Source organism: Physcomitrium patens, chromosome 15 (genome assembly GCF_059467195.1).
Source record: "Physcomitrium patens ecotype Gransden chromosome 15, ASM5946719v1, whole genome shotgun sequence".
NCBI classification, from domain to species: Eukaryota; Viridiplantae; Streptophyta; class Bryopsida; order Funariales; family Funariaceae; genus Physcomitrium; species Physcomitrium patens.
The window spans coordinates 866,785-893,811 of NC_143424.1; the positions used below are offsets into that span (position 1 = coordinate 866,785).

A 27,027-nucleotide genomic window follows, 5' to 3' on the forward strand; every position below is an offset into this window, starting at 1 on the left:
TACGAATCAAGGAAGGAGATGAGTGGAAGACAGCATTCCGTACAAGGTATGGTCATTTCGAATATAATGTCATGCCTTTTGGTCTTACCAATGCTCCAGCGGTTTTCCAACATATGATGAATGACATCTTTCGAGAACACCTCGACGATTTTGTTGTCATCTACTTGGACGATATTCTAATATTCTCTAAAAACGAAGAAGAGCATGAGGAGCATGTTCGTTTGGTCTTGGAAAAACTACGCAAGCAAGGACTATTTGCCAAATTAGAAAAGTGTTTATTTCACCAGACGGAGATGGAATTTTTGGGGTTCATTGCGACTACAGAAGGTTTGAAGATGGACTCCAAGAAAGTAGAAGCAATCATGTCTTGGGAGGTTCCGAAGACGGTTAGAGACGTACAATGCTTTCTTGGTTTTGCTAACTTCTATCGGATCTTCATTAAGAATTATTCTCAAGTTGCTGCTCTTCTCACTCGATTAACATGCAAGGATAAGTTGGAATGGTGACCTTTGGCGAAGAAGGCGTTTCAAGATTTGAAGACAGCATTTACTACAGCTCCAATTTTGGTACATCCAGACTTTACAAAGGCCTTCTATTTAGAAACTGATGCTTCAGATTTTGCTTCGGGAGCTGTGCTTTCACAAATGAGTGAAGATAAGAAGCTCCATCCAGTTGCATTCTATTCTCGGAAGTTCTCTACTGCTGAAATCAATTATGAGATCCACGATAAGGAACTTCTTGCTATAGTGGATTCTTTCGAAGAATGGCGTCACTTTCTTGAAGGAGCTGCACATCCAGTAACCGTATATACGGATCATAAGAATTTGGAGTATTTCATGACGACTCAAGTTTTAAATCGGCGTCAAGCTCGGTGGAATATGTCACTATCTAGATTCGATTTTGTTATCACTTATCGACCTGGAAGGCAGCAAGGACTATCCGATGCTTTATCAAGGAGATCGTATCTTGCACCAAAGGCTAGAGAAGTAGCATTTGATCAACAATGTACAATGTTATTGAAGCCAAAGAGATTTCAACTTTGTGCTACTATTGTATCATTTGATGCTGACTTCCTAAACCAGGTATGTGCTATGACCATTAAAGATTCAGTAGCCATTGATATCAAGCAACGTACCAATGACGACAAGTTCAAGGTGGAGGGAGATCTTTTATACTTTGAAGAGCGATTGTACATTCTAAAAGGACTAGCACGACTCCGAGTTCTTCAATCTCGCCATGATTTTCCAACTGCGGGATATTTTGGATTCAACAAGACCTTGGAGCTTATTTCCCGAGATTTTTGGTGGCCCCAAATGTGGAAGGATGTGAAAGATTTTGTCCTCTCTTGTGACATCTGTTCAAGATCTAAGAATCCTCAGCATCGCCCTTATGGACTTCTACAGCCATTGCCAATTCCACGTCGACCATGGTCTTTAATTTCTATGGACTTCATCACGGACTTGCCATCATCAAACTCATTTGACAACATCTTTGTCATGGTAGATCGGCTTACGAAGATGGCACACTTTATTCCTTGTAAGAAGACATCGTCCAGTGAAGTCACAGCAAGATTCTTTCTTGATAATGTGTATCGATATCATGGACTATCAGATGATATCATATCAGATCGAGGTACCCAGTTCGTGTCAAAGTTTTGGAGATCTCTCTTTGGGATATTGAAGGTGGATATCAAGCTTTCTTCAGCTTTCCATCCTCAAACTGATGGCCAAACGGAACGGGTGAACCAAGTCTTGGAGCAGTACTTACGATGCAGCATCAACTATCAGCAAGACGATTGGACTGCATATCTACCGCTAGCCGAGTTTGCATATAACAACACCCTCCATGCGTCGACTCAACAAACACCATTCTTTTCCAACTATGGATATCATCCGAAGCTTGATTTATTGAGTCCGTCAACAAATAACAATCCAGCAGCTGAAGGATTTGCGAAGCGACTATCAGAGCTTCAAACTATATTGAAGCTTCAATTACAATCCGCTCAAGAATCCTATAAGACGTCTGCAGATAGATTTTGAAATCCAACACCTACTTTCAAAGTTGGAGACAAAGCCTGGCTTCTTCGACAAAATATCAAGACCAAGCGACTATGTGATAAGTTGGACTATCGAAGATTGGGACCATTTATCATCCAGAAGCAAATTAATCCAGTGGCATACCAGTTGGAGTTACCGGCTTCTATGAAGGTACATCCAGTCTTTCATGTTTCTCTGTTGGAACCTTATCGAGAGTCATCTTTTCCTGGAAGAGTGCAATGTCCGCCACCTAGTATTGAAATCGAGAACCACAAAGAATACGAGGTTGAAAAGGTATTGGATTCACGGTGAAGGTGGGGAAAGTTAGAATATCTTGTTCATTGGTGCGGCTATGACATTAATGAACGAACGTGGGAGCCAGTTGAAAATCTTGTGAATGCGCTACAAAAAGTACAGGAGTTTCATCAACGACATCCCGATAAACCTAAATCAATTCGATGATAGCTTCTTTCTAAAGCTTGTTCTCCCAACAATATAAGAAAAGGGGAGAGCACCAGCAAAATTCATAGTTGATGTAGTTATTTTCTCCAAGATAGATGGTAGTTTGGTCTTTTGATATGGATAGCCAAGAGATAGATACTATGCCAGTCAGAGTAACGCAACCGAGTAGCTCACGAAGGCGACTCCGAGATGAAGAACTACATGTACCACGATGACGACGGAAGATACCGAGTAACCGATCACTGGTGATCGTATTTGAGATCGAGCCTGCTTACAATGGTCAACCAGAAGGCGTGTTTGCAGGACAATTTCACAATGAGGACACGGAAGTTCATGCTTGGTCAGAAGTCGAAGGCATGGGCCACTACCGTTGGCTTCAAGGGTCGATGAACCACTTGCCTCGTGAACAACAGTTGGAGTTCATAGCAGAAGTTATGCGACAGATCTTTATTTTCTTGCGTTAGTACTGATCAACAACATTGCTTCTCAGAGACCTCGAAGCTAAAAGAGGGGGTGATGTTAGGGACATATTCCTTAGAACTTTCTAGAGAGAAGTTTCTAGAACCTTCTAGAAAACAAGCCTCTGAAACCTTCTAGAAGAGAAGCCTCTGGAACCTTTTAGAGAGAAGTTTCTAGAAGCTTCTAGAAAGGAAGTCTCTGGAACCTTCTAGAAGAGAAGTTTCTAGAAGCTTCTAGAAAGGAATCTCCTGGAACTTTCTAGAAGCTTCCAAGTTAATAGAAGTAGCTTGAGAAGTTTCTAGAACCTTCTAGAAAGGAAGCCTCTGGAACCTTCTAGAAGCTTCCTAGTTAATAGAAGTAGCTCGAGAAGCTTCCTAAGTAGGAGTATATATAGGGATCGAGGCTGAAGAGTTCTTCAGTCTCGACAACACATCTCTTGGAGTTCTAGTTCACCTTTCTGGTGTTGTTCTTGTACTCATCTGTTTAATCTAGTTCTGCCACTTCTTCTTGAACTTCTTGTTAGATTTCAAGTCTGTATTTTGTGTCCGTGACATCTTCTTACAATCTTTTTTGATACAACTCTTCTTTAGATATGGCTTCAAGTGAAAGTGAAGGATTGAGAGTTATTGAGAAGTTAAGAGGTGAGAATTTCTACCATTGGAAGATAAAAATAGAACTTTTGTTGGCATCTTTGGATCTTTGGGATATTGTAGATGAAAGTAAAAAGGCTCTAAGCAAAGTTGTTGATATGAAGGAGAAGAAGGAGTTCAAACGTCATAAAAAGAAGGCTTTTGGATTGATTGCAACAAATGTGGATGAAGCCAACTTCTCCCACATTATCTCTTGTAAAGGACCAGCGGAAGCATGGAAGTCTTTTTGTAACATCTATGAGAGCAAAAACTTATCCAACATCATCTTTATAAAGAGGAAGTTCTTCACTTGCAAGATGGAAGAAGGTGAAAATCTCATGGCTCATGTCAATAAGATAAAGGCTCTTGTAAATCAACTTACAATTGTTGATAAGCCTTTAGAAGAAAGTGACATTATTATGACCTTGCTAATGAGCCTTTCTGAATCCTACAACTACCTTATTGTGGCATTGGAATCTATCAAGCTAAAAGAGCTTACAATGAACTATGTGATGGCAAGACTTGTCCATGAAGTAACTAATAAGAAAGAAAAGGAGCCCCAAAGTGAAGATTCTGCACTCCACTCACGTCAAGGTAAGGGCAACTATCCAAATCAATGAGGTAATGTTAAATCATGCTTCATTTGTGGCAAAGTAAGCCATTTTGTTCGAAATTGCTACAAAGACAAAAAGATGAAAAAAGAGAATGCAAATAGTGTGCAAGATGAGTTTAGAGGATAAGATTATGCATTCATGGCAACAAATGGGACCTCTATGGCTGCCATGTCTAGATGGATTGTGGATTCAGGTTGTTCCAAGCATATGACACCTTATAAGTGTTCATTTGACACTTATGAGGCTATTCTAGCATCAAACATGGTATTGGCAAATAGTGGTACATGTGAAGCCATTGGAATTGGCTCTATTATGGTGGAGGTGGTTGTGAATGGACAAACCAATAGGATCAGACTCAAAAACGTCCTTCTTATGCCTAAGATGAAGCAAAACCTACTTTTGGTGAGTAAACTTGTAATGGAAGGTTTTAAAGTTCAATTTGACATAAATGGATGTTTTATAAGAACACTAAATGGAGAAAAGGTCTTCAAAGGCTTGAAAGAGGGAAATTTTTACTACTTCATTTGTAAGAAGGTGAATGGAATGGAGGTAGCCGCATTTGTTGAGTTTACATCAAATCAAGACAAGTTGAATATATGGCATTGTTGCCTTCGCCATTTGAATGTAAAGAGCATGAGAGAGCTCAAGACTATGATAAGTAACTTAGAACTTGGAAATACAAGCCAAAATACAAAACAACTTGCATGTGAAGGATGCATACAAGGCAAACAACAAAGGACTTCATTACCATAGAGTGTAGCAACACGTACTACTAAGTTGATGGAGATTGTCCATTCGGATGTATGTGGACCTATGAAGAATATAAGTATTGGAGGATCAAGGTATTTTTTCACTTTCATTGATGATTATTCAAGAAATATTTGGATCTACATTCTTAAAGCCAAGAGTGAATACTTTTGGAGGTTTAATGATTTTAAAGCACTTGTTGAGAACAAAGTGAATGCAAGATTAAGGTGAATACATGTCTAAGCAATTTGATGTTTATTTGAAGAATGAAGGAATTGCTAGATAAACCAAAACTCCATATACTCCACAACAAAATGGTGTTGTTGAAAGAGCAAATCGAATCATTGTAGAGATGGCAAGGAGCATGCTTCATGCTCAAAACCTTGGATATGAATTTTAGGCAGAAGTTGTAGTAAATGCACTGTATATAAGAAATAAGTATCTAACAAGTGCTTTTGCATCAATGACACCACAAGAAGCTTGGAGTGGGAGACAATCTTGTATTTTCCATGTAAAAACCTTTGGTTGCATTGCATATGCAAAAAAATCAGATTGTATGAGGTCCAAACTTGATGCAAAAGATATAAAGTGTGTGTTTCTTAGTTATTGTGAAGGTACTAAGGCATATAGGTTAATGTGCCTGGAAACCAAGAAGATCATTAAAAGTCGTGATGTTGAGTTTTTAGAGCACAAAAGTGCTTGTAAGCATTTAAAGAGATGTTTAAGTAAGAGTAATGGTGTGTTTGTGGATACATCTTTGAATTCAGTAAAGAAACAAGAAGATGAAGACAATGAAGATGATGAAGATGAAAAGCCAAAGAAAGTTGAAAAGATGAAGGTTCTTACAATTGATAGGACTAGCAATGAAAGAAATGAAGATGTTGAAGATTGGGATGATGATAATGATGAAGAGTATCAACCATTGAGTGAGAAATGACAAGGTTTAAAAGTTGGAAAAAAACAAGGAGTGCAAGAAGGTGAATGTTCTTCTATAAGTGAAAAGAGATATCCTTTGAGAGAAAGAAGGCAACGTGGCAAATAATGGAAGGATCACATCTTCTCTCAAGTAAGTAAAGAATATGCAAATGTTATTCTATTTGCTGATCTATTATCTTTGTGTCATGCTATGAAGTGTGAAGATGCAATCAAGTGGAAGAAGGCTATAGAAAAAGAGTACCAATCTCTTATGGACAATGGTACATGAAAATTGACACCTCTTCCAACAAATCGATCTAGTATTAGTTGTAAGTGGGTATTTAGAACTAATAGAGATGCAATGGGTGTGGTGATAAGGTACAAGGCAAGATTAGTTGCCAAAGGATATTCACAATTTGCTGAAATTGATCTCAATGAGACATATGCATCCGTTGCCAAATTCACCACCATTAAGACTATTGTAGCAATTCGAGCAGCAATGGATTTGAAAATATACCAAATAGATGTGAAGATGGCCTTTTTGAATGGAGAATTGCAAGAAGACATCTACATAGACCAACCTCAAGGATTTATACAACAAGGCAAAGAACATCTTGTGTGCAAATTGAAGAAATAATTGTATAGATTGAAACAATCACGAAGGACATGATACCAACAAATTGACACCTTCTTTGTCAATGAAGGGTTTGTGAAGAGTGAGGCTGATCACTCATTGTATGTAATGCAATCTAAAGAGTTCTTGCTGATTGTAATCCTTTATGTTGATGATTTGATCATCTTGGCTAACAATATAGAAAAGATGGATTGGATGAAGGCCAAAATAGAGAAGGAATATGAGATGAGTGATTTGGGAGAATTATACTATTGCTTGGGAGTGGAATTTGTAAGAGATCGTAATAACAAGACCATTATAATGAGCCAAATCAAGTACATTGAAGAAGTATTGAAACAATTCAACATGGAGGAGTGCAAGCCTATTGGAACACCCTTGGAAGCAAATTTGAAGTTGATGAAGCTCATAGATAAGGAGTTTACGTAAGTTGAAGGTGAAATGTAAAGTGTTCCATATAAGGGAGCAGTAGGCTCACTCATATATGCAATGGTGGCCACAAGAGTGGATCTTACATATGTAGTAAGTGTTGTAAGCCAATACATGTCTAAGGTTGGACCAATGCATTAGAAAATGATAAAGATGATATTGAGGTACTTAAAAGGTATTAAGGATTTCAAATTGTGCCTTGGTAGTAAGAACATTGATTTGCAAGGTTATTATGATGCGGATTAGACTGGAGATGCAAATGATAGAAGATCCACAATGAAATATGTCTTCTACATTGGAGTAGGAGCCATTTCATAGAATTGCAAGAGACAACCTACCATTGCAAGATCAACAATGGAAACAGAGTATATGGCAGCAAGTCATTATGCAATGGAGGCATGTTGGATAATGCAACTATTAGAAGACATTGGTCTAGTACAATTAGAAGCAACTCTAATTAAGTGTAACAATCAAAGATGTATTGCATTTGTCAAGAATCCAAAACACCACTCAAAGACCAAGCACATTGATGTTCAACATCATTTCATATGAGAGAAGATTGAAGATGGAATAATAGGTATGAAGTATTGTGTTACAAATGATATGCTTGTTGATGTGCTTACAAAGACATTAGTAAAAGATAGACATCAAGACTTGATTAAATGATTAAGATTAAAAGCCTTTTAAAAATTAGCAAAGTGAGAGTGTTGAAGATCAGTAAGTTCTTACTTAGTTATCACCATATAAAGATTAATCATAGTAAGTTGCTAATAATCATAAGGCACCAAAGGATTAAAAGAAGTTACTATGGTGGCGGCTAGGGTTTTAAGGTGGTGGCTAGATTAAGATAAATCTAGATCTAGATCTAGATTGAAATGTTAAACGAGACTCTGGATGAGATCTATGTACTTGGGATGTAAACTCCACATATAAGTAAAGAGTGTTGGAAGTAAGAGACAACTTTTTCCACACTTCTCTTGGACTACAATCCTTGCTGATGCTAAGTGTTTGTAGTTTTTTTAGACTTCTTTTCTTCAATAGTTATGAAAGTCTACACAATGACCAAATATTAGGGTGGTCTTTATGCTTTAGTTTGAGATAATATAGATGGTTGAGAGGATCTATTAACTATCTTCAAAGGAATTAAAAATTAATGTATGTCACAAATATAATTTGTTATATTTTGGACTTTTTCAACATATATTCATTCCTTCTTATAGAACTTGTTTCTAAAAAGAGGGCAAATAATGTCACAAATATCTTTATTTATTTTTAATAATTATCTAAATAATATGAATAAGTAGAAATAGATTAAAATAATTAAATTTCATAATATCTTATAAAAAAGCTTCATAGATGTAGTTTTGCCTTTATATATGTTTATATAATTGACAGGTTGAAAACTTGTCTAATAATTTGGCCACATGTTGCATATATTAGTGACTTATAGTATAAATTAGATATGTAGTGCATATATAGAAAGCTTGCCTTGTAAGTTAGATACATATCTTATGAGTTGATATATATTAGAGGTCTTATAGTATGTCATCACTTAACTCCTAATTAGATAATATATATAGAAATAAGAATAAGTCCTTCTTTATTCTTGTCAATTTTTTTCTTGATTCTAATTTAGTTTCAAGAATCTCTAATTATTCTTAACTTTGGCAATAGCTTATTTAGTTTCTTCTTGAATATATATATTTTATTATTTTAATTTTGTCATCTCTCTTTGATATACATCTTACTTGCTTATTTGCATTCATCAAGTTCTTGTCCTTGACACTTTAATAAATAAAAACATCATTTAGTCCTTTATTTGTCTTCATTCAATCATTTGTTTGCCTCTTAACTTTTATCTTGTCTTTACTTAGTGTGCTTGTTTTCTTTTTGCCTATCTTTTGTCTTATCTTGTGGCACAAGTTTTAAAATATTTTTTGTAACTTTTTTCTTATTTAGAAATTATTTTAAATCATTGCAAGATATATACCCTCTTTATACAATGCACCTTTATATATACATAATAAAATTCTTATTTTTATTAAAAAATCTTAATATGAATTTATAATAAAAAAATTCTTAACTAAGACAAATAATCTTTTTGAAATAAACAAAAAAATTACATAAAATGTATTATAAATTTAGATTAATCTTAATCAATAAGAAAAAAAAGAAAACAACTGTTAGAAGCCATTGTACATATATCTTTTACTATAAATTTATTCTAAAATTCTTTAGAATAAATAAGAGATTTACTATGTCTATGTGAGAATATATGGCATTTGGGTGTCAACACAGTATCAAGTGGTGTCCACCTATAGGTTCCCTTATTTTATATATATATATATATATATATGTTTAGAATTGATTATGCCAAAGAGAATTAATATCTTCTCCAATAGAATCTTTCACTATCCATAAACTTGAAACATATTACTCTATCTATTTCCATTTTTTTTTATCCATAAAGATAATCATATCATTTCCTTCAGACATAAAAGTGGATTTACTATTAATATTATCATTGACCCCTGACGATGCGTACATTTCCATCGGGCAGGCCGTTGCGGCTGTTCCAGTAACTGATGGATTATACAGTGAACTGAGTAGTCTTCGGTACTTTCAGGAGAAACGGGAAAAGTTTTGTTACGTAGTACCTATCAAGCCAAATTCTACGTACATCATCCGATCCTCCTATTGGTACGGTAACTATGACGGGACTAATACTCCACCAAAGTTCAACTTCGCTATAGACTCAACAAGAATAAGTGTCATAGACATAAGCCAATTGGCTGATGAGCCTCAGCATGCTGAAGTAATTTATCGAACGAAAGGAACTGCTACGAATATTTCATATTGTTTGTTTCAAGATTCTACATCTAAGGGGACACCCTTCATATCTTCTTTGGTATTCAGACAAGTGCCAGATCTTTCATATTCATATTCCCGCAGACTTGGAGGGAATTTTATGATTCTTCTGGAACGACTCAATTACGGTGGTTATGCTGTCATAAGGTAAGCTCATCACAGGAGTACAGACGAACTTACTACTTATTACATTTTCGCATTCGATCATGCGAGGTTGTTCCTAGAAGTCCAATCTTGCTCCAGTTGTTTCATCTCAGTCGTGGAATGATAGATTTGATTATTAGGTGATGAAACTAAGAAGTGTGAGAAATGTTTTGAAATTTATGGAGGTATCCAGATGATGCATTCGATCGTCTGTGGACTCCTTGGGTCGAACCTCCGACATTAACAACAATATCCATAGTGACGCCGGTATTTGATTCTGGCTACTTTATCAAACCTGTTTCTGAAGTGATGCAAACTGCCATAACTTCTCCTACACTCTCACTGGTAAAATTACCAGTTAATTACAGCACGCACGGCTTGGATTCCATTTCAGCTACTCTGTATTGTTACATAGCTGAGCTGGACGCTTCAGCCAATGCGACTTCAAGGTCCTTCCGCCTTGAATTAGGAGGAACAGATGGTGCGATGCTTTTCAACCCTTACAACGATACGGGGGGAGCCTTCATTTCCTCGGTATGGGGAACTGCGGAATATTTGATTTCCTCAGACACTGTTGTCAGTCTGATTCCAGAACCTGGGTCAATTTTTCCTCCACTGCTCAATGCTCTCGAAATCTACCTTAATCTTCCAGACGCAGTCGCTGGTACCAATGAGCTAGACGGTCAGCACCAATATTGTTCACTATTTTGTGCCTTCGTTTAAGTTGAGTTTTTTCTTTACTTTTGCTGGGTGATGTTTTCCACAAGACCAACTAAAATCTCAGTGAAAATGTCGTCTTTCTCTGACCCATTGGTCCTTCATTTAGATGCTAACGTTAGTTTGTATTTTCTTCCTGCTGCTGTCAATGCAGTTGCTGCGATGGAGAAAATCAAAGTGGCTCTTCGTTTGACTGGCTGGGGAGGAGATCCATGCCTTCCCGTTCCACACTCCTGGGTATCATGCAGCCCCGCAACGAAGTCATCAGCTGCCAGAGTAATTTCAGTGTATGTTCTCCGTCGGGTGCCGTTTTGGACAAAATGAGTTTGTGTGCATTGTTTTGGACCACTGAGAGTCCAGTCGCAATTTACGGAGTGGACTAAAGTTCCCATTGTGTTTTCACAGGAGATTGTCAGGATACAACCTCACTGGCATCATACCTGCGGATTTTGCAAACTTAACTGCCCTTCAAACCTTGTTAGTCTCTTGAACTACAACGAATGCTTTCGATCGGTGTTTTTATATTTACCAACCCAAACTCTGTGAACCAAAGGTATCTCACGATGGCCATACAACTGCGCAGATGGTTGGATAATAACAAGCTAGATGGCATCATTCCAAATCTTCAGACATTGCAACAACTGAAGTCATTGTAAGTGAACAGCAACCGCACAACTTTCGTTGTGAAATTGTAGGTGAACTGCTTGCCTGGTTCAGAAGTAGTGTGGTATCTGGTTAAGATGTTCACTAATCGATTATGACTTAATCCTGTTATGTAGGCACCTGAACGACAATGCTTTAATTGGCTCCATTCCTAATTCCTTAAGCTTCATTCCAACACTGGAAGAGTTATTTCTTCAGAATAAAAACTTCAACGGGACAGTCCCCGACGCCTTGAAGAACAAGCCTTGGCTGAAGTTGAAGTAAGAGCTCCATCCTTGTTACAAATCAGAAGCTTTCAAACGCACATCTTAATGCAGCTCACGGTTTAGCATTAGTTCTTTAGGTTTTGGTTGATTGTTGTGCTGAGCGACTTGACCGTGGTTGACCGCTTGTTTTCTTCAATGTATGCAGCATAAACGGAAACCCTGCATGTGGGCCTACTTGCTCGACACCATTCACGAATTCTGATTCAGGATCTAAGCCCAATGTGGGTCTCATTGTTGGAGTAGTTGTAGCGAGTTTCATTCTCGCTGTAGCGGGTATCTTGCTCTTCTGTTTCTGCAGGAAGCGCCAAACTATCAGGGTCATGGAACCCTAGTTGCTTGAATCAAACTCTGATCCAAATAATTCTGGCGGCAAGGGCAAGGTCAAGGACGGTATGTTCTCTAGTCGAGCACACGACTGATATTCATTAAACAGGTTCTTCTTTTATTTTTTATGTACTTGCTCATGTCCAACTTGTTGCAATCATTTCTCATGACAAAAATAGGTCATGTTTATGAATCTCTGTGGTTTGCATCTTAAACACTTCTATTAAAGAACAAGATGAGACTTTTCAGGTGTTTCGAACTTCGAAGTTCCGAATTTGAGTGGTACAAACGCACAAGGGGCAAAGCCATTTTCGCACCCAGAGATAAAAGCAGCCACGTCGAATTTCAGCAAGCAGATTGGATCGGGAGGATTCGGTCCAGTGTACTACGGCAAGCTTGCCAATGGAAGAGAAGTTGCTGTCAAGGTATCTGACGTGAATTCTCATCAAGGAGCTGCTGAATTCAACAATGAGGTGAGGGTCGTTTATTTATTTATTTATTTTTTGTGTATGTATTTTTCCTGTTGCAATATCCTTGTCTGTAATGAATTCTCGACTGTTTCTTGTGTAATCTGTCAGGAATGTGTCTCTCCTAGCAGAATCCGTGCAACATTGCACAATCTAAAATCGTATTTTGAATTTGGAAACATGTCCTAAATATGTGAGTTTCTTTCAGGTGCAACTCTTATCTAGAGTACACCACAAAAACCTTGTTTCTTTACTTGGATATTGTCAAGAAGACGGACAACAAATGCTGGTGTATGAGTATTTGCACAAGGGCACCGTCCGTGAGCATCTCTGGGGTAAGCCTTTCATTGAGCAGCCCCAGGTGTAAGATCTTTTAAAATTCGATTAGTATGGTGATTTCTTTGTTAGGTTAATGTGGGGTGCTGGTTATTCAAGACAGGCTCTGCTGCAGATAAAGTGATCTATCGTGAAAACTTCTTGTTGCCTACTCTGAATGCGCTGTATTATGGCGCACCTGGTCATGGCTCGATGCAGAGCGTCCACTGGCTAAGGAGCCATTGGATTGGAAACAACGCCTGGACGTCTCTCTGAATGCTGCTCAAGGTACATGATCCACTAACAGGTTCTGTAGGCTTATTCAGGATTGAACACGTGAACGGTCCTACACTGTTGTTCACCCCGAGTGGTTTCTAAATTCTAAAGTCCTCTGGTGCTTGTTTATTCAGGTCTGGAATACTTACACACAGGATGCAGCCCTAACATTATCCATCGCGACATCAAGAGTAACAATATTCTACTCACTGATAAATACGTTGCCAAAGTGGCAGACTTCGGTGTCTTAAGGTTAGGACCGGAAGAATCATCTGGAGCCACTCACGTCTCGACTGTGGTGAAAGGGACCATCGGCTACTTGGATCCAGAGTAAGCTCTCTGCCGCTTCTCAACACTAAGCCATTGCTTACATGTGACCAATCCTCTGCTGAATCACCAACATTGATCGATGTCCAGTCCTCCTGTAGAACCTGAACTCTATAATGCAATCACTCACTATTCGTTATCACGATCATCAGGTTCTTGTCCACAAACCAGCTGTCAGTGAAGAGTGACGTGTTCACCTTTGGAGTTGTGCTGCTGGAGGTCCTCTGCGGCCGTCAGCCAATCAACAACGGTCTACTAGACAAGAGCCAGTCCGACATCGTCGAATGGGTGAGAAATTTGATGTTAGCTGGCGACATAGAAAGCATCCTAGACCCCACCATCAGAGATTGCCACCCCAACATGGACAGTGTGTGGAAAGTGGCGGAATTGGCTATCCAGTGCGTAGAGCCCCTGGGCATCCACCGACCATTCATGAGGGACGTGGTGAAGCAGCTTCATGAAGCCATCGTATTGGAGGACGGCCATTTAGGAACTTTCTCGGAGATGGACCGGTCCAACAACACTCGGACGAGCATTGCCTCGGCAGAGTATAACCGAGGAAACTCGGACGAGCATTACTCCGGCAACGACCCTTAAACTTCGAACAGCACAACATGGGTCCTCATGTCCGGTAGCTTTAACCATTGGTACCCCAGATGCGTCAATACCTATGCGTGTGAAAAAGTTTCTTCTGTTACGTTACTGTAGAGCGTGTGAGGGTGATGCTGGTTGGGTGCTTTGGAATCTGTGATGTTTTTTTGGCTTCTTCCTTTAGATAGATCCAGATTCTCTTGCTCTTGTGACAATTATCATTGTTTTGGTTAACAATATTGTACACTTCTTGGTTGACAATGCCTTCGACTTAACACTGCAAATTGTTAGAGTTGTTTTAAAATTGAACCTAGAGAGCTACCTCAAATGGGATGATTTTGAGTCCAAAGGGGAAGTAGCGTCTTATTTTTTATGATTCCAAATAATTCAAGCATTTGGTACAATAATGATCACCTATTATTTAGGAAAATTTTATCTATAACAAAGCTTATTCATTGTCTTAGTAGTTATGTATGCCACATGTCGGCTATTTATGATAATAGTTTGCTATGTGGTGTATATGCAAAACATGTATGATAAGTTAGACATAGATTTGGTGGTTTTATATAATGTTGTCACATAGTTTTTAGTTAAATAATATATATGGATGCAAGAATGAAGTTCTTAATTTTTTTGATGCCTTTTTTTATTTTTAGTTTTATTTTTAGAGGTTTTCATTTTTTTACCTTTAATAATAGCCATTCTAGTCTTAATAATTTATCATTTTTGAATGATTATGTTTTTTTTTTTTTCTAGTAATATATGAATATATTAATTCTTTGGTTCTTTATAATTTATATCCTTATATCAATGATATTCATATTTAATTAGATAAGAAGTACTAAGTAGATGATAAACATAGATAGATTTGATATTATTTTATGGCAAAACTTTTGAAAAGCTTCATAGATGTATATTTGAATTTATATATGTTTATATTTCATTGGTAGGTTAGAAATATAGCCAATAAGCTAGCCATGTATTACACATGTAAATAACTTGTAATATAAGCTAATGATGTGGTACATGTATAAGAAACTTGATTTGCAAGATAAGACATGTATCTTACAAATTGGACATATGTTGAAGGTTCTATAAGACATCGCCATTTAGCTCCTAGTTGAATAGTATATATGGAAGCAAAAATGAAGCCTACTTCACTCTTATTAATGTATTTCTAATCTTTGGTGTTATTTTAAGATTTTTTTAGTTATTTTATTTTTAGCAATAGCTATTTTAATTTAATGTTATACCATCTTTGTATAATTTGCTAATCTTTTTAAGTAATATAAAAGTATATTAATTTTTTAGTTCTCTAAGATTTATGTCATTGATAATTTGAAAAGAATGCTAACTTCTTGTCCTTGTATTAAAAGTGAGTGGATTATCCACTTCTATGATTGTAATTTGAAAGTCATAGATTATCTACTTTTAAACTCACTTTTAGTTTTTAAAACTAATTATTTTTCTTAAAGAGAGTAGACTAATCTTTTTTGTAGAAACTTTCATTTGATATTAGAAATTAAAAATTATCTTTCTTTAATTTGACTTATAGATTTTTTTGAGTTATCTATAAAAGAAAAAATTATGAATACTATTTTTAGTAAAAGTAAAAATAAATTTATAACTGTTGTAGATCTTTAGGAGCTTGTCAATACTCTAAGGGTAAAAATTTCATGTATCTTTAATGTCAATTATAGAGCTAGTATTTTAATGCCTATGGAAGAAGTCAATAATGAAATTTAAAGACTATGCCAAGAAGTTGTGCAATTGAGAGAAGCAAGTAGATCAAGCTTACAACTAAATCTAAGAAGTCTTCTTACTCCAAATATGAAAGATACGAGGATAAGTATGTCTAAGAAGTTTAATGGAACAAGATCAAAATTTCAAGGATTTTTACAACAAGTAAAGCTCTATCTAAGGTTATATCCTTCTCAATACCCTAATGGATTTACTCAAATTGGATTCATAGATATACTTCACTTTGAGAGTATTTTTTCTTGATTTGCATCTTTGATGGAAAAAAATTTATATCTTTTTTATGTCTTGAATTCATTCTTAGAAGTATTTTCAACTATCTTTAGAAAAATTGATTGAAAAAGAGTAGAAAAGACCAAATTTGTATCTTTATAATAAAAATCATGTTAAGTTACTATATATATTATAGAATTTTAAAATCTTACTTCTTATATAGATTGAAATGATAAAGTTGTTATCAATGAATTTTGATATGGATTAAAATATAAGGTCAAAGATTTATAATTGATGATGCCAAGAGTAGACTCACTAAAGAAATTTATTGCTCAAGTACTTGCATATTGCAATTAATTCTTTGAAAGATGCTAAAAAAAAAGATTTAATTAGAGCCACACAATTTTTATTTGCAAAGTTGGCTTCTATTTACTTTGTAAAATCATAAATAAAGAAAAATAAGTTAGATTAAAAAATAAATGATATAGACATATGTATAAGAAAGTTAGAAGTTGATTTTAGTAAAAGTTATTTCAAAAAATCAAAAATTGATATCTAAAGAGGATTAGTTGTCAATTTGAATCAAAATCAGATTCTATGGGATAAAACTATGCACTTATGGCAACTCTAGGATTTTTTTTGCAAATTAAAGAGTAGAATTTGAGAGAAGACTTTATAAGATTATCTAAAATATTAATCAATTTTCTAATTGGATTGAGGTGATTTTTATTAGAGCTAATATTTGACTTGAGTTTCAATATTTTTGTAAAATTTGAAAGCAAGTTGATAGCTCAATTATAAGTTATTTCTTTTGGAAGATTAATATTAAAGTTAGATATGGAGGCTAGCCAACACTTGAGTAGATTATGATATTTTTCTCTCATTTTGTAGGTTCGATTCTCTTCAAAATTCTTATGTTTATTGTTAACTAAAAAATTGAGGGATGTCTAAAATTTTAAGCAAGATCAATAGTTTAATCAATAGATATCAAGGTTCTAAATTACTTTAGGATTTTTTTGAATAAATTAGATTTAAGTTAGGATCTATTTAAGATTTGATTAGAGTTTGGTTTGAGATTTAGGATTTAGTTAAAATTTGGTTTAGAATTTAAGATTTGACTATTATTTCTTTAGAATTTCTTTAGGATTTTTTTAAGATTTTTTTTGAATTTTTTTTGAATTTCTTTTGGATCCTTTAAGATTTCTTTAATATTTCTTTTGGATTTCTTTTGGATTTCTTTTGGATTTTTTAAGAATTTTTTAAAGCTTTTTTTAAGGATTCTTTTATATTTCTTTAGAATTTCTTTATTATTTCTTTATAATTTCTTCAAAAATTCTTTTAGATTTCTTTGTATTTTTTTTATAATCTCTATGTAATTTCAATTGAACTTGATTAATATTTGATCATGTTTTTTAATATTTAATTGTAATTTATATATGATTCTATTAAAATTATTAAGACTTGTTGTAATTCTTTTTTATCTTCTACAACCAAGTACCTAGTTCATTCTCTATGAGGACTTCATATAATATGATAACATTATCTACAAAACAATTCTTTTAGATATATTAATTAAAGATCATAATAACTTAGTAATATTCAATGTCATTAGATTTCTATTCAATACAATTATTTTAAAGTTATTATGGCTAGAGAAGCATAACCTTCAAATATATTAGATTTTTTATAACCTTGATTTTTCTCGTAGTTTAATCCGAGATTTCCTAGTTAAGTAAAAATCCATATTAGTACATACAATTTTTTTTATATATGTAATAAAAAAAGAGTCAACTTATGCTATACATGCCACACCTATTTTTAATACAAAAAAGACTTCATATATTATTTGAAGCCAATATCAGATTATCAAGATAATTTTTAAAAAAGGAATAAAGATATTCTTCTAAAATATCATCTTTGTAATTGTTCTATTGATCTTTAAGATAGAACTCAACCATTATTTGGACCAATCTATAGTTTATTGCAAAACAAATTGACTGCACTTAAAGAATATATTAATAAGAATTTAGTTAAAAAACTTCATATGCTATTTTAAATCTCCAACAAGAGCTCTTATCTTATTTATAACAAAAAAAGGTGGAACTTTGAAGATATGTATAGACTATCAAGAAGTCAACAAAATCACCATCAAGAATTGGTATCCTCTATCTTTGATTTTAGAGTTGCTTAATCAATTCAATCATGCAAAGATCTATATCAAAATAAATCTACAATAAGAATACAACTTGGTAGAAATTAAAAAAAGAGATGAAAGAAAAATTATGTTTTAAATTAAATATGGACATTTCAAATATAATGTCATGCCTTTTGGACTCACAAATTTACCAATTTCTTTTTAATATTTAATGAATAATGTCTTTTGTGAGTTTTTTGATGATTTTATTATCTATTATTTAAATGATATTTTAATCTATTCTAATAACAAAAAAGAGCATGAATTTCATATTTTTTATTTATTACAAAAATTAAAAGATGTAAGATTATATGCCAAAATAAAAAAAAAAAAGTATGTATTTTATACTACTTTAGTTAATTTCTTAGGATACATCATTTCAAAGAATAATCTTATGATGGATCTTAAAAAGGTCTAGACTATCATTTTTTTGAAGATTCTAAAAACAATCAAATATGTACAATATTTTTGGGATTTGCCAATTATTACTAGATCTTCATCAAAAACTTTTTTCAAACTGTAGTTCTTCATACATGTTTGACATGTAAAGACATATTTGAGTGGAACAAAGAAGTTGAATCATCTTTTGTGGGTTTATAGACAATATTTTTTTCTACACCAATCTTATATTGCATTGACTTTTTCAAGGTATTTTTTTTATAGAAATAAATACACCAAATTTTGTTAGAATTTTGGTGTTGTCACAAATGGGAGCAAATGACAAGCTCGACTTGATAGCTTTTTATTCTATAAAATTTTTAGTAACCAAAATCAACTATAAGATCTATGACAAAGAGCTTTTTATAATCATGGCTTCATTTTAAGAATAGCATTATTATCTAAAAGATGCTTTTAGTCCAATCTTTGTATATACAAATCACAAAAACTTTGAATACTTTATGTCAATATATATTTTGGATTGCTATTAAAAAGAAAATAAAACTTTTGATCAAAAAAGAATAATTTTCTTGAAGTTAGAGTATTTTCATCTTTTAGCAATAAAATTAATATTGACTATGGATTCAACTTTATTCAACATAGTCCAATCAAATATATCCTTTAATCTTCTTATTTATGATATTAAAAATAATTTATTTAAGTCTCATGAGACTTCTAAGTTTGAGTTTAAAAATAATCTATTCTATTTTAATATACGATTATATATTCCAAAAAGCAAACCATAATTATATATTCTTCAAGTTTGTTATAATTTTTTAAGAGCGAGATATATTTGATATAATAAGACTTTAAAATTAATATCAAAAGGTTTTTAGTAGCCTCAAATATGGAAGGTAGTTAAAGACTTTGTAAAATTATGTAACATTTTTTTAAGATTAAAAACTCTTTGTCATCAATTTTATGAACTTCTTCAGCCATTACTTATTTTAGAACAACCATGGTCTTTTGTTTCTATGGATTTTATCATGGATCTTCTAATCTCAAGTTTTGTATGATCCTATATTTGTAATAGTAGATTGTTTTACTAAGATGACACATTTTGTACCATATATAAAATCTAACACAGATAAAAAAAATAGTTAAATTTTTTTTTGACAATATCTATTGCTATGATGGATTACTCAAAGATATTATATCAGATGTGAAAACTCAATTTATATTAAGATTTTGAAGAATTATTTTTAAAATTCTAAAGATAGATATAAAACTATCTTTGACTTTTTATCTTCAAATCAATGTATAGTCAAAGTGCATAAATCAAGTTTTGGAGCAATATTTGAGATGTACCATCAACTACCAACAAGTTGATTAGATATTTTTTTTTATTATTTGTAGAATTTATTTATAATAATATAATATATTTTTTTATAAAAAAAATATATTTTTATTAATTATAGTTATTATTAATAGCTTGATATTTTTGACTTTTCAAAAGTTGATAATCCTATAGAAAAAGATTTAGTAAATTATTTTTCTGAGCTATATACAATAATAAGAGCACAACTAAAAGAAGCTCAAGAATGATAAAAGATCACAACTCATGCCTATTATAAGGAATAACTTCAACTCTATATTAGTAATAAAGTATAATTACTTCATTATAATATCAAGATTACCCGCCGTTATGACAAGTTAGATTAATGTAGGCTTGAACATTTCTTATTTGTGAGCAAATCAATTCAATCACTTAATCAATAAGATGAAGAGACAAATGCCACCTCCTTCTATAAAAGTGGATAATAATCAAGAGTTTAAGTAGAAAGATTCTTAGACTCAAGGTAGCATCAAAATAGGTTGAAATATCTTGTTTATTAGTACAAATATGATATTTATAAATTCTTATAGGAGCCAACTAAAAATCTTGCAAATATAGCAAAGAAGATTGATGATTTTTTTATCAATGATATCTATCAAAATCAAGATGAAGAATCAATGCATATTTGACTGTATATATATTTATAGTTGATATATGTAAGAGGTTTTATAGAACGTCACATAACTCTTAGTTGGATAGTATATATGGAAGCAAGAGTAGAACCTTTTTTATTTTTCTTAATTTCTTTCTAGTCCTTTGTCTTGTTTCAAGACTTTCTAATCTTTTTATCTTTAGTAATAGCTATTCTATTTTAATATTATACTATCTTTGAGTAATTCTTTAGTCTTTTTGAATAATATAAGAATTTATTGATCATTTAATTCTTTAAAATTCATATCCTTGATATCTTAACAATATAGACTTTAAATTTTCATGGTCCTTCTACTCCTCCATTTAGAAATGCTTACAAAGATAAGCTAATTTTTTGACTATTAATTGGATTAGTTTGGCTACAAAAATAATTAAAATAAAGTGCAAAGATCTAGAATTAGTAATTTTATTACAATTCCATCATTGAACTCTTGACACGTCATCTTCTTATTAATAATGGAAATAATAAAAAATAGAATCTCAATCTTGTAATTAGAGGACATTTTCATGCAACAAGATAATATCTTATGTAAAAATTTGACAACATTGGATACTTTTTAGAGCCTTAACTTTAGATTATGTAGTTGTTCATGAACAAGTTTATTTTCATTGATGTATCTATCTTATTCTACTTTCCTATAAAGTGATAAAAACTCAATTATATATTTTATTTAATAATATATAAAATAAATACTACCAACATGAATAAAAAGGACTTTAAAATATTATAAATAAAGACTAATAAAGTACATAATAGAGTAACAATAGCTAAATAAAATCTTATCTTTTTCATGCATAATACCAAAAAATTGCTACTTTATTTGATATTTATTATTAAATATAAATATCTTGCAATAAAATATATTAATCAATATGATTTAAATTGGATGGCACACTTATTACTCCAAACTTAATGTTGTATAGATATAATGTCTATTATTTGCAATCAAATCTAATGCTTTGTCAAGCAATGCTAGACTTATAATATGTCATGTGATTTATTATCACTAATCTAAAAGTAGGAGTCTTTGTAGTATTCTATCTTTTCATTGTTTATTATATGTACTAGATTATACATGTAAATAATATGAATCATTATTATAATTTTTTGGCTTTGATAGTATATGTCGTATAGATAATATACAATAAAATTTAATCTAAAAAAAAACTTCTATCTTTAATATTTTAGTTCCATAGAATAACTTAGGATCAATATTAGAAATTCAAACTACAATTAGAATATGTCATAATAATAATATGCTCCATTCTTATCTTACTAAGATTAGAGAATTTTTTCTACTTCAACTTCACTCAACAGTTAAAAAAAAACTATCACAAACAACAAAATTTTCTTTGTAAGGTAAATCTAATAAAAATATTGAATATTAATTTTGAGTCCAAGTAGATGTCATGGACATATGTTTATTGTAATTATTACCTAAGTAATATGAATAGATCAAAATAAGTAAAAGTAGATTAATTTCATAATTAATTTCATAATATCTAAAAAAAATTCTTATAAGCTTCATAGATACTACTTTGATTTTATATGTATTTATAATTAATAAATAGATAAGAAAATTAATCAACAAGGTAACCACGTGCCATACATGTTGGTAGATTGTGGAATAAGTTAACTATGTGGCCTTCATATAGAAAACTTATCTTGTTAGTTAAGATACGTATTATACAAAGTCAACATGTTTTGGAAGTGATATAGAACGTCACCATATAGCTCCTAAGTAGATAGTATATATTGAAATAAGAGTGAAGCGTGCTTCACTTTTGTCAATTCTTTTCTTGCTTTAAGTCTAATTTCAAAAGTATATAGTTTTTTTATCTCATGGTTTTCATCTTTTTTTGAACAATGTGATCCAATATTGAATAATTTGGAAGCTTTCTTGAAAAAGTTTTAAACTATGTATAGAGGACATTATGTAATTCATATTACAACAAACAAGATTTGTATTTTATGACAAAAAAATTAATCTGTAACATTGTATGCTTCAAAATTTTGACAACTTGCAATTAATATCAAGTAAGATGATGTTGCACTCATTAGCCAATTCTTTTATACATTAAAATATAAAAAAAAGAAATTGATGCTCAGTTTATCTAATCTTCAAATACTAAATCAAATAATTGATTTTTCTATAAAGTGTGATAATCAATTTTTTGAATTTTAGTCCAAGAATTGCATAAGTAGGCCTCAATATTATTATAATTCAATGGCAATGCCAATGTCTTCTCAATATATACTTTTGAAAGTAAAGGATATACAAATTGATGCAGTATGTTTCAAATTTCTTACTAAGAAAGAAAAGACTTGTTATTGTCAAAAAATATTGTATTTATATTGTGGAAAACTAAAGCATAGTACTCAACATTGTTCAAAGAAGCAATGCAATCATAAAATAAAAAGTATGATTGTTAAAGAAGGTAATATGTCAAAAAATAAGTTTATTTAGGTACAATAGGAACCGCATGGCTAGAACCTTGTACAATATCTAATAAAGGTCTTATTCTTTCCTTAGAACCCTTTCTTTCTTTTTTAATAGATGTTAGTTTAGAACCTAAATATCACAAAGCCTTTACCTCATTAAATTCAAAAGCCTTAGCTTGTTTTTTAGATGAAAATTTTGTTAAAAGACATAATATATTTTTAGTGAAGAAAACAAAATTCATTCAAGTAGAAGTTATAGATGATTGTCCGTTGTCCTTTGGAGATGTTATTCATGAAATATTTCTTTTAGAAGTAATAACTAATGGTCATAGTAGTTTTTTGATATTTAATATTATTAGATCTCCTTTTAATTCAATCATTTTAGATTTATTGTGATTAAAAAAATAAAATCTTTGAATAGATTGAATTTCTTGTAGTTTTTATTTTTTTTAAAGTATAGCTAAGAATAAAATTAATCAAGTAAAAATTTATAAGTCCAATATAATCAAACTTGTATTTGTAGATGCAAGAGCTTTCTTGCATGCAACAAAAAAAGAATTATCTTATGTCATTTATGCTACAGTTGTTTTTAATCGTGAAAAGTCTTCAAATAGTATTTTTAGCCAATATCAAGATTTTTGAGATGTATTTGAGAAGAAGAATGCAAATGCTCTTTTGAAAAATTGTCCCTATGATTGCTCAATTAACCTTTAAAAAAGAGTTCAATTGTCATTTGGACCAATCTATACTATATTATACTTTTAGATAATAGAGCCATTTTTAAATATCTTTTATTATATCTTGGTGCCATTTTTTATGAAAATAGATTCATCAAACTTTACTTTGATTATTTTATTATTACAAATAGAAAAAAATGATAAGTTTCATCTAATTGCTTTTTATTTCAAAAAAAATTTAGCAACCAAAATCAACTATAAGATCTTCAATAAATAACTTCTTTCAATTGCGGATTTGTTTTAAGAATGGCACTATTATCTAAAAAGCGCTCTTAATCTACTCATCATGTATACAAATCATAAGAATCTTAAATATTTTATATCAATATGCATTTTGAATTGTTGTCAAGCCTACTAGAACATGTCGTGGTTAAGATTTGAATTCAAAATCACTTATCAATTAAAAAAATAACAATGTTTGTCAAATTTACTTTCTAAATAAACTTATCTTATATGAAAAGAAAGAGATGCTACTTGTGATCAATAGCAAATACTTTTCTTGAAGTCAGAGCATCTTCATCTTTGAGCAATGAAATCAAAAGTAATTGTTGATTCAACTTTCATTAACTAAGTTCAATTAAAAATATCTTTTGATCATCTTATTTGTGATATTAAGTAAAATCCTTCAAAGACTCATGATACTTCCAAGTTTGAATTCAAGAATAATCTATTATATTTTGAAGGGCACTTATATATTCTAAAAGTTAAAGCTTAATTATGTTTGCTTCAAGCTCGTCAAGACTTTTCAATAGCACAAAATTTTAGATACAATAAGACTTTGAAACTAATATCTAAAGATTTTTGGTGGCCCCAAATATAAAATGCAGTCAAAGATTTTGTACAATCTTGTGGTATTTGCTCAAGATCAAAAACTCCTTTTCATTGATTTTATAGACTTTTTCAATCATTATCCATTCTAGAGCAACCATTATCTTTTATTGCTATGGATTTTATTACTAATCTTCTGGTCTCATATTTTTTGACTCCATATTTGTAATAGTAGATTGTTTCACAAAGTTGGCATATTTTGTACTTTGTACAAAATCTATCATACATAGAAAACAATCAAGTTTTTTTTGATAATATCTATCATTATTATGGATATTTTAAGAATATTATATTAGATAGAAGAATTTAATTTGTATCAAGATTTTATAGAATATCTTTTAAGATTCTAAAGATAAACATAAAATTATTTTTGGCTTTCCATCTTTAAATTGATAAATAAATAAAGCATGTAAATCAAGTTTTGGAGTAGTATTTGAGGTCCACCATAAACTATCAATAAGATGATTGGACAACTTTTTTCTTATTGGCAAAGTTTGCTTATAATAATATGATATATTCTTTTATGTAACAAACATCTTTTTTTTAATTATAATTATCATCTACAACTTGATGCTTTTGAATTTTTAAAAATTAATAATCTTGCAACAAAAGATTTGGTAAATTATTTATTTGAGCTATATATAAGAATAAAGGCACAACTAAAAGTGACTCAAGAACAACAAAAGAAAAATGTGGATGCATATGTCAAGGAATTTCTTCATTTTCATATTGAAGATAAACTATGGTTATTTTGTCATAATATTAAAATTATTTACACTTTTAATAAGTTGGAATATCATAGACTTGGACCATTTCCTATTTATGAACAAATTAATCTAATCACTTATCAATTACATCTATTAAAATCCATAAAAATCTATCTTATATTATAAAAGAAACATAATTTAGAAAAGATTTTATTCTATCTTCTATTCATATTTGTAGTTTTTATGTAATTATAGCATTAAAGAGATGGAAAACCAACAACTAGCAAATTCAACTTAAGAACCATTATTTGTTAACTTATTAGATGAAACATTGTAATTATCACAACTTTCAAGATGATAGAATTGGAATGAAGACCTTCAAGAGCAACTTGTTCTTCTTCAAATATATTGTGAGATAAAATACATTTGGTATGACAACTTGAGAAGAGACTCTTGATGTTTGATGATTTTATTAGAGGTAGGAATGACTTTTGATGGTATTACAAATGATTTGTTTGAAAAAAGTTACAAAGACCTCAACAGTAATCAAATAGAAGGGTGGTATTTTTACTCTAGAATGGAATATTACCAATAGCTAAAAGGACCTATCAACTATCTTTAAAGAGAACAAAGATCAAAGTATGTAGCAAATACAATTTGCAACATCTTAAACTTCCTTGATATGTAATCACAACTCTTCACAGAATTCATTGCTAGAAAAGGAAATAATGTCATGGACATATACTTATCATAATTATTATCTATATGATATGAATAGATAGAAGTAGATAAAAATAAATTAGTTTCATAATATCTTTTGAAGAAGCTTATTAGAAGCTTTATAGACATTGTTTTGATTTTATATATGTTTATAATTGATTGATAGTTTAGAAATTTGATCAAAAAATTAACCACGTACCATAAATATTGATAACTTGTGAAATAAGTTAAATACATGGCTTTTATATAAAAAACTTGCTTTGCAACTTAAATTACATATTGTGTAGAGTCAACATGTTTTGAAGGTCCTATAGAATATCACCACATAGCTGTTGGTAGATTATATATATATATATATATATATATATATATATAAGAATGAAGCCTTCTTCACTCTTCTTCAATTCTTTTCTTTCTTTTAGTTTAATTTCAAGAATCTATAGTTTTCTTGTGTTTTGGCAATAGCCATTTCAATTTTTTTTAATCTATATATTTCCTTATTTCTATTTTATCATATTTTTTTGAAAAAGTTTTATATTTATCTACTTTCACTGAGTTCTTATCTTTGATAGTAGAATATATAGCAAATTTTATAACACATTCTCTCTAAATTCTCTATTATGCATGTCCTTTGAATTTTAGAAGGCTCATCTTATATTCAATTTAAAGGTCAATTGAATGCACCAAAGTTATATTCTTAAGTGTATTTCAATTCTTAGTATCCTTTTTCAACTACCACGTTCTTATATAATTTTAAATCTTCATACTTGGATTTGTTGAATAACACCAAGTACTTGCTTAGTTACAATCACGTTGTCGTATTACGTGCTTTCCTGCTCGAGAACGCGCTGGGCGTCTGGCTGTAGAAGGTCGTATGGAGATTCACCAATAGTCAAGTAATCTATCAGCTTTTGACTGTTAGAATATAAACGACTGTAAGAATACACCGTAAATCTATATGGATGTCCTTCGACTGCTCACCGAAGTCCTTTTTGTCCCAGCCGGTAGGTCTCTAAACATTACAGAGAACCCCGAACAACCCAAACTGCTAATCTTTGATACCGCTTTATACTCACGATCTTGTATCCATTGACTGTCTTGTTAGATTAACCCAATAAATTT

The 27,027-nt window shown here is 31.6% G+C and overlaps 2 protein-coding genes across 2 annotated transcripts in view; both read left to right on the plus strand.

Annotated features, from left to right (window-relative positions):
• LOC112292610 (leucine-rich repeat receptor-like serine/threonine-protein kinase At2g14510) overlaps window positions 1-10,657 on the plus strand; it is a 50,421-nt gene extending 39,764 nt beyond the window's left edge. The window contains exons 2-3 of the mRNA XM_024541267.1: window positions 9,483-9,937; window positions 10,120-10,657. Of these exons, the coding sequence (XP_024397035.1) occupies window positions 9,483-9,937; window positions 10,120-10,657 (993 nt within the window). The remainder of the gene's footprint in view (window positions 1-9,482; window positions 9,938-10,119) is intronic.
• LOC112292611 (putative LRR receptor-like serine/threonine-protein kinase At1g67720) lies at window positions 10,216-14,141 on the plus strand. The gene is made up of 11 exons (XM_090256635.1): window positions 10,216-10,938; window positions 11,057-11,128; window positions 11,235-11,303; window positions 11,431-11,574; window positions 11,726-11,911; window positions 11,984-11,987; window positions 12,144-12,377; window positions 12,580-12,706; window positions 12,906-12,974; window positions 13,097-13,292; window positions 13,442-14,141. The coding sequence occupies exons 1-11, from the start codon at window positions 10,688-10,690 to the stop codon at window positions 13,884-13,886; spliced, it is 1,797 nt and encodes a 598-aa protein (XP_090112761.1). The 5' UTR covers window positions 10,216-10,687; the 3' UTR covers window positions 13,887-14,141.
• Window positions 14,142-27,027: the final 12,886 nt, after the last annotated feature.

What these genes read in the sequence shown, in the direction of transcription:
- LOC112292611 (XM_090256635.1), top strand. Translation starts at nt 10,688, where the DNA reads ATGTTTTCCACAAGACCAACTAAAATCTCAGTGAAAATGTCGTCTTTC. An exon ending in CTGCTGAATTCAACAATGAG is followed by an intron (nt 12,378 to 12,579) that starts GTGAGGGTCGTT and finishes AGTTTCTTTCAG; the next exon opens with GTGCAACTCTTATCTAGAGT. An exon ending in CTCTCTGAATGCTGCTCAAG is followed by an intron (nt 12,975 to 13,096) that starts GTACATGATCCA and finishes TTGTTTATTCAG; the next exon opens with GTCTGGAATACTTACACACA.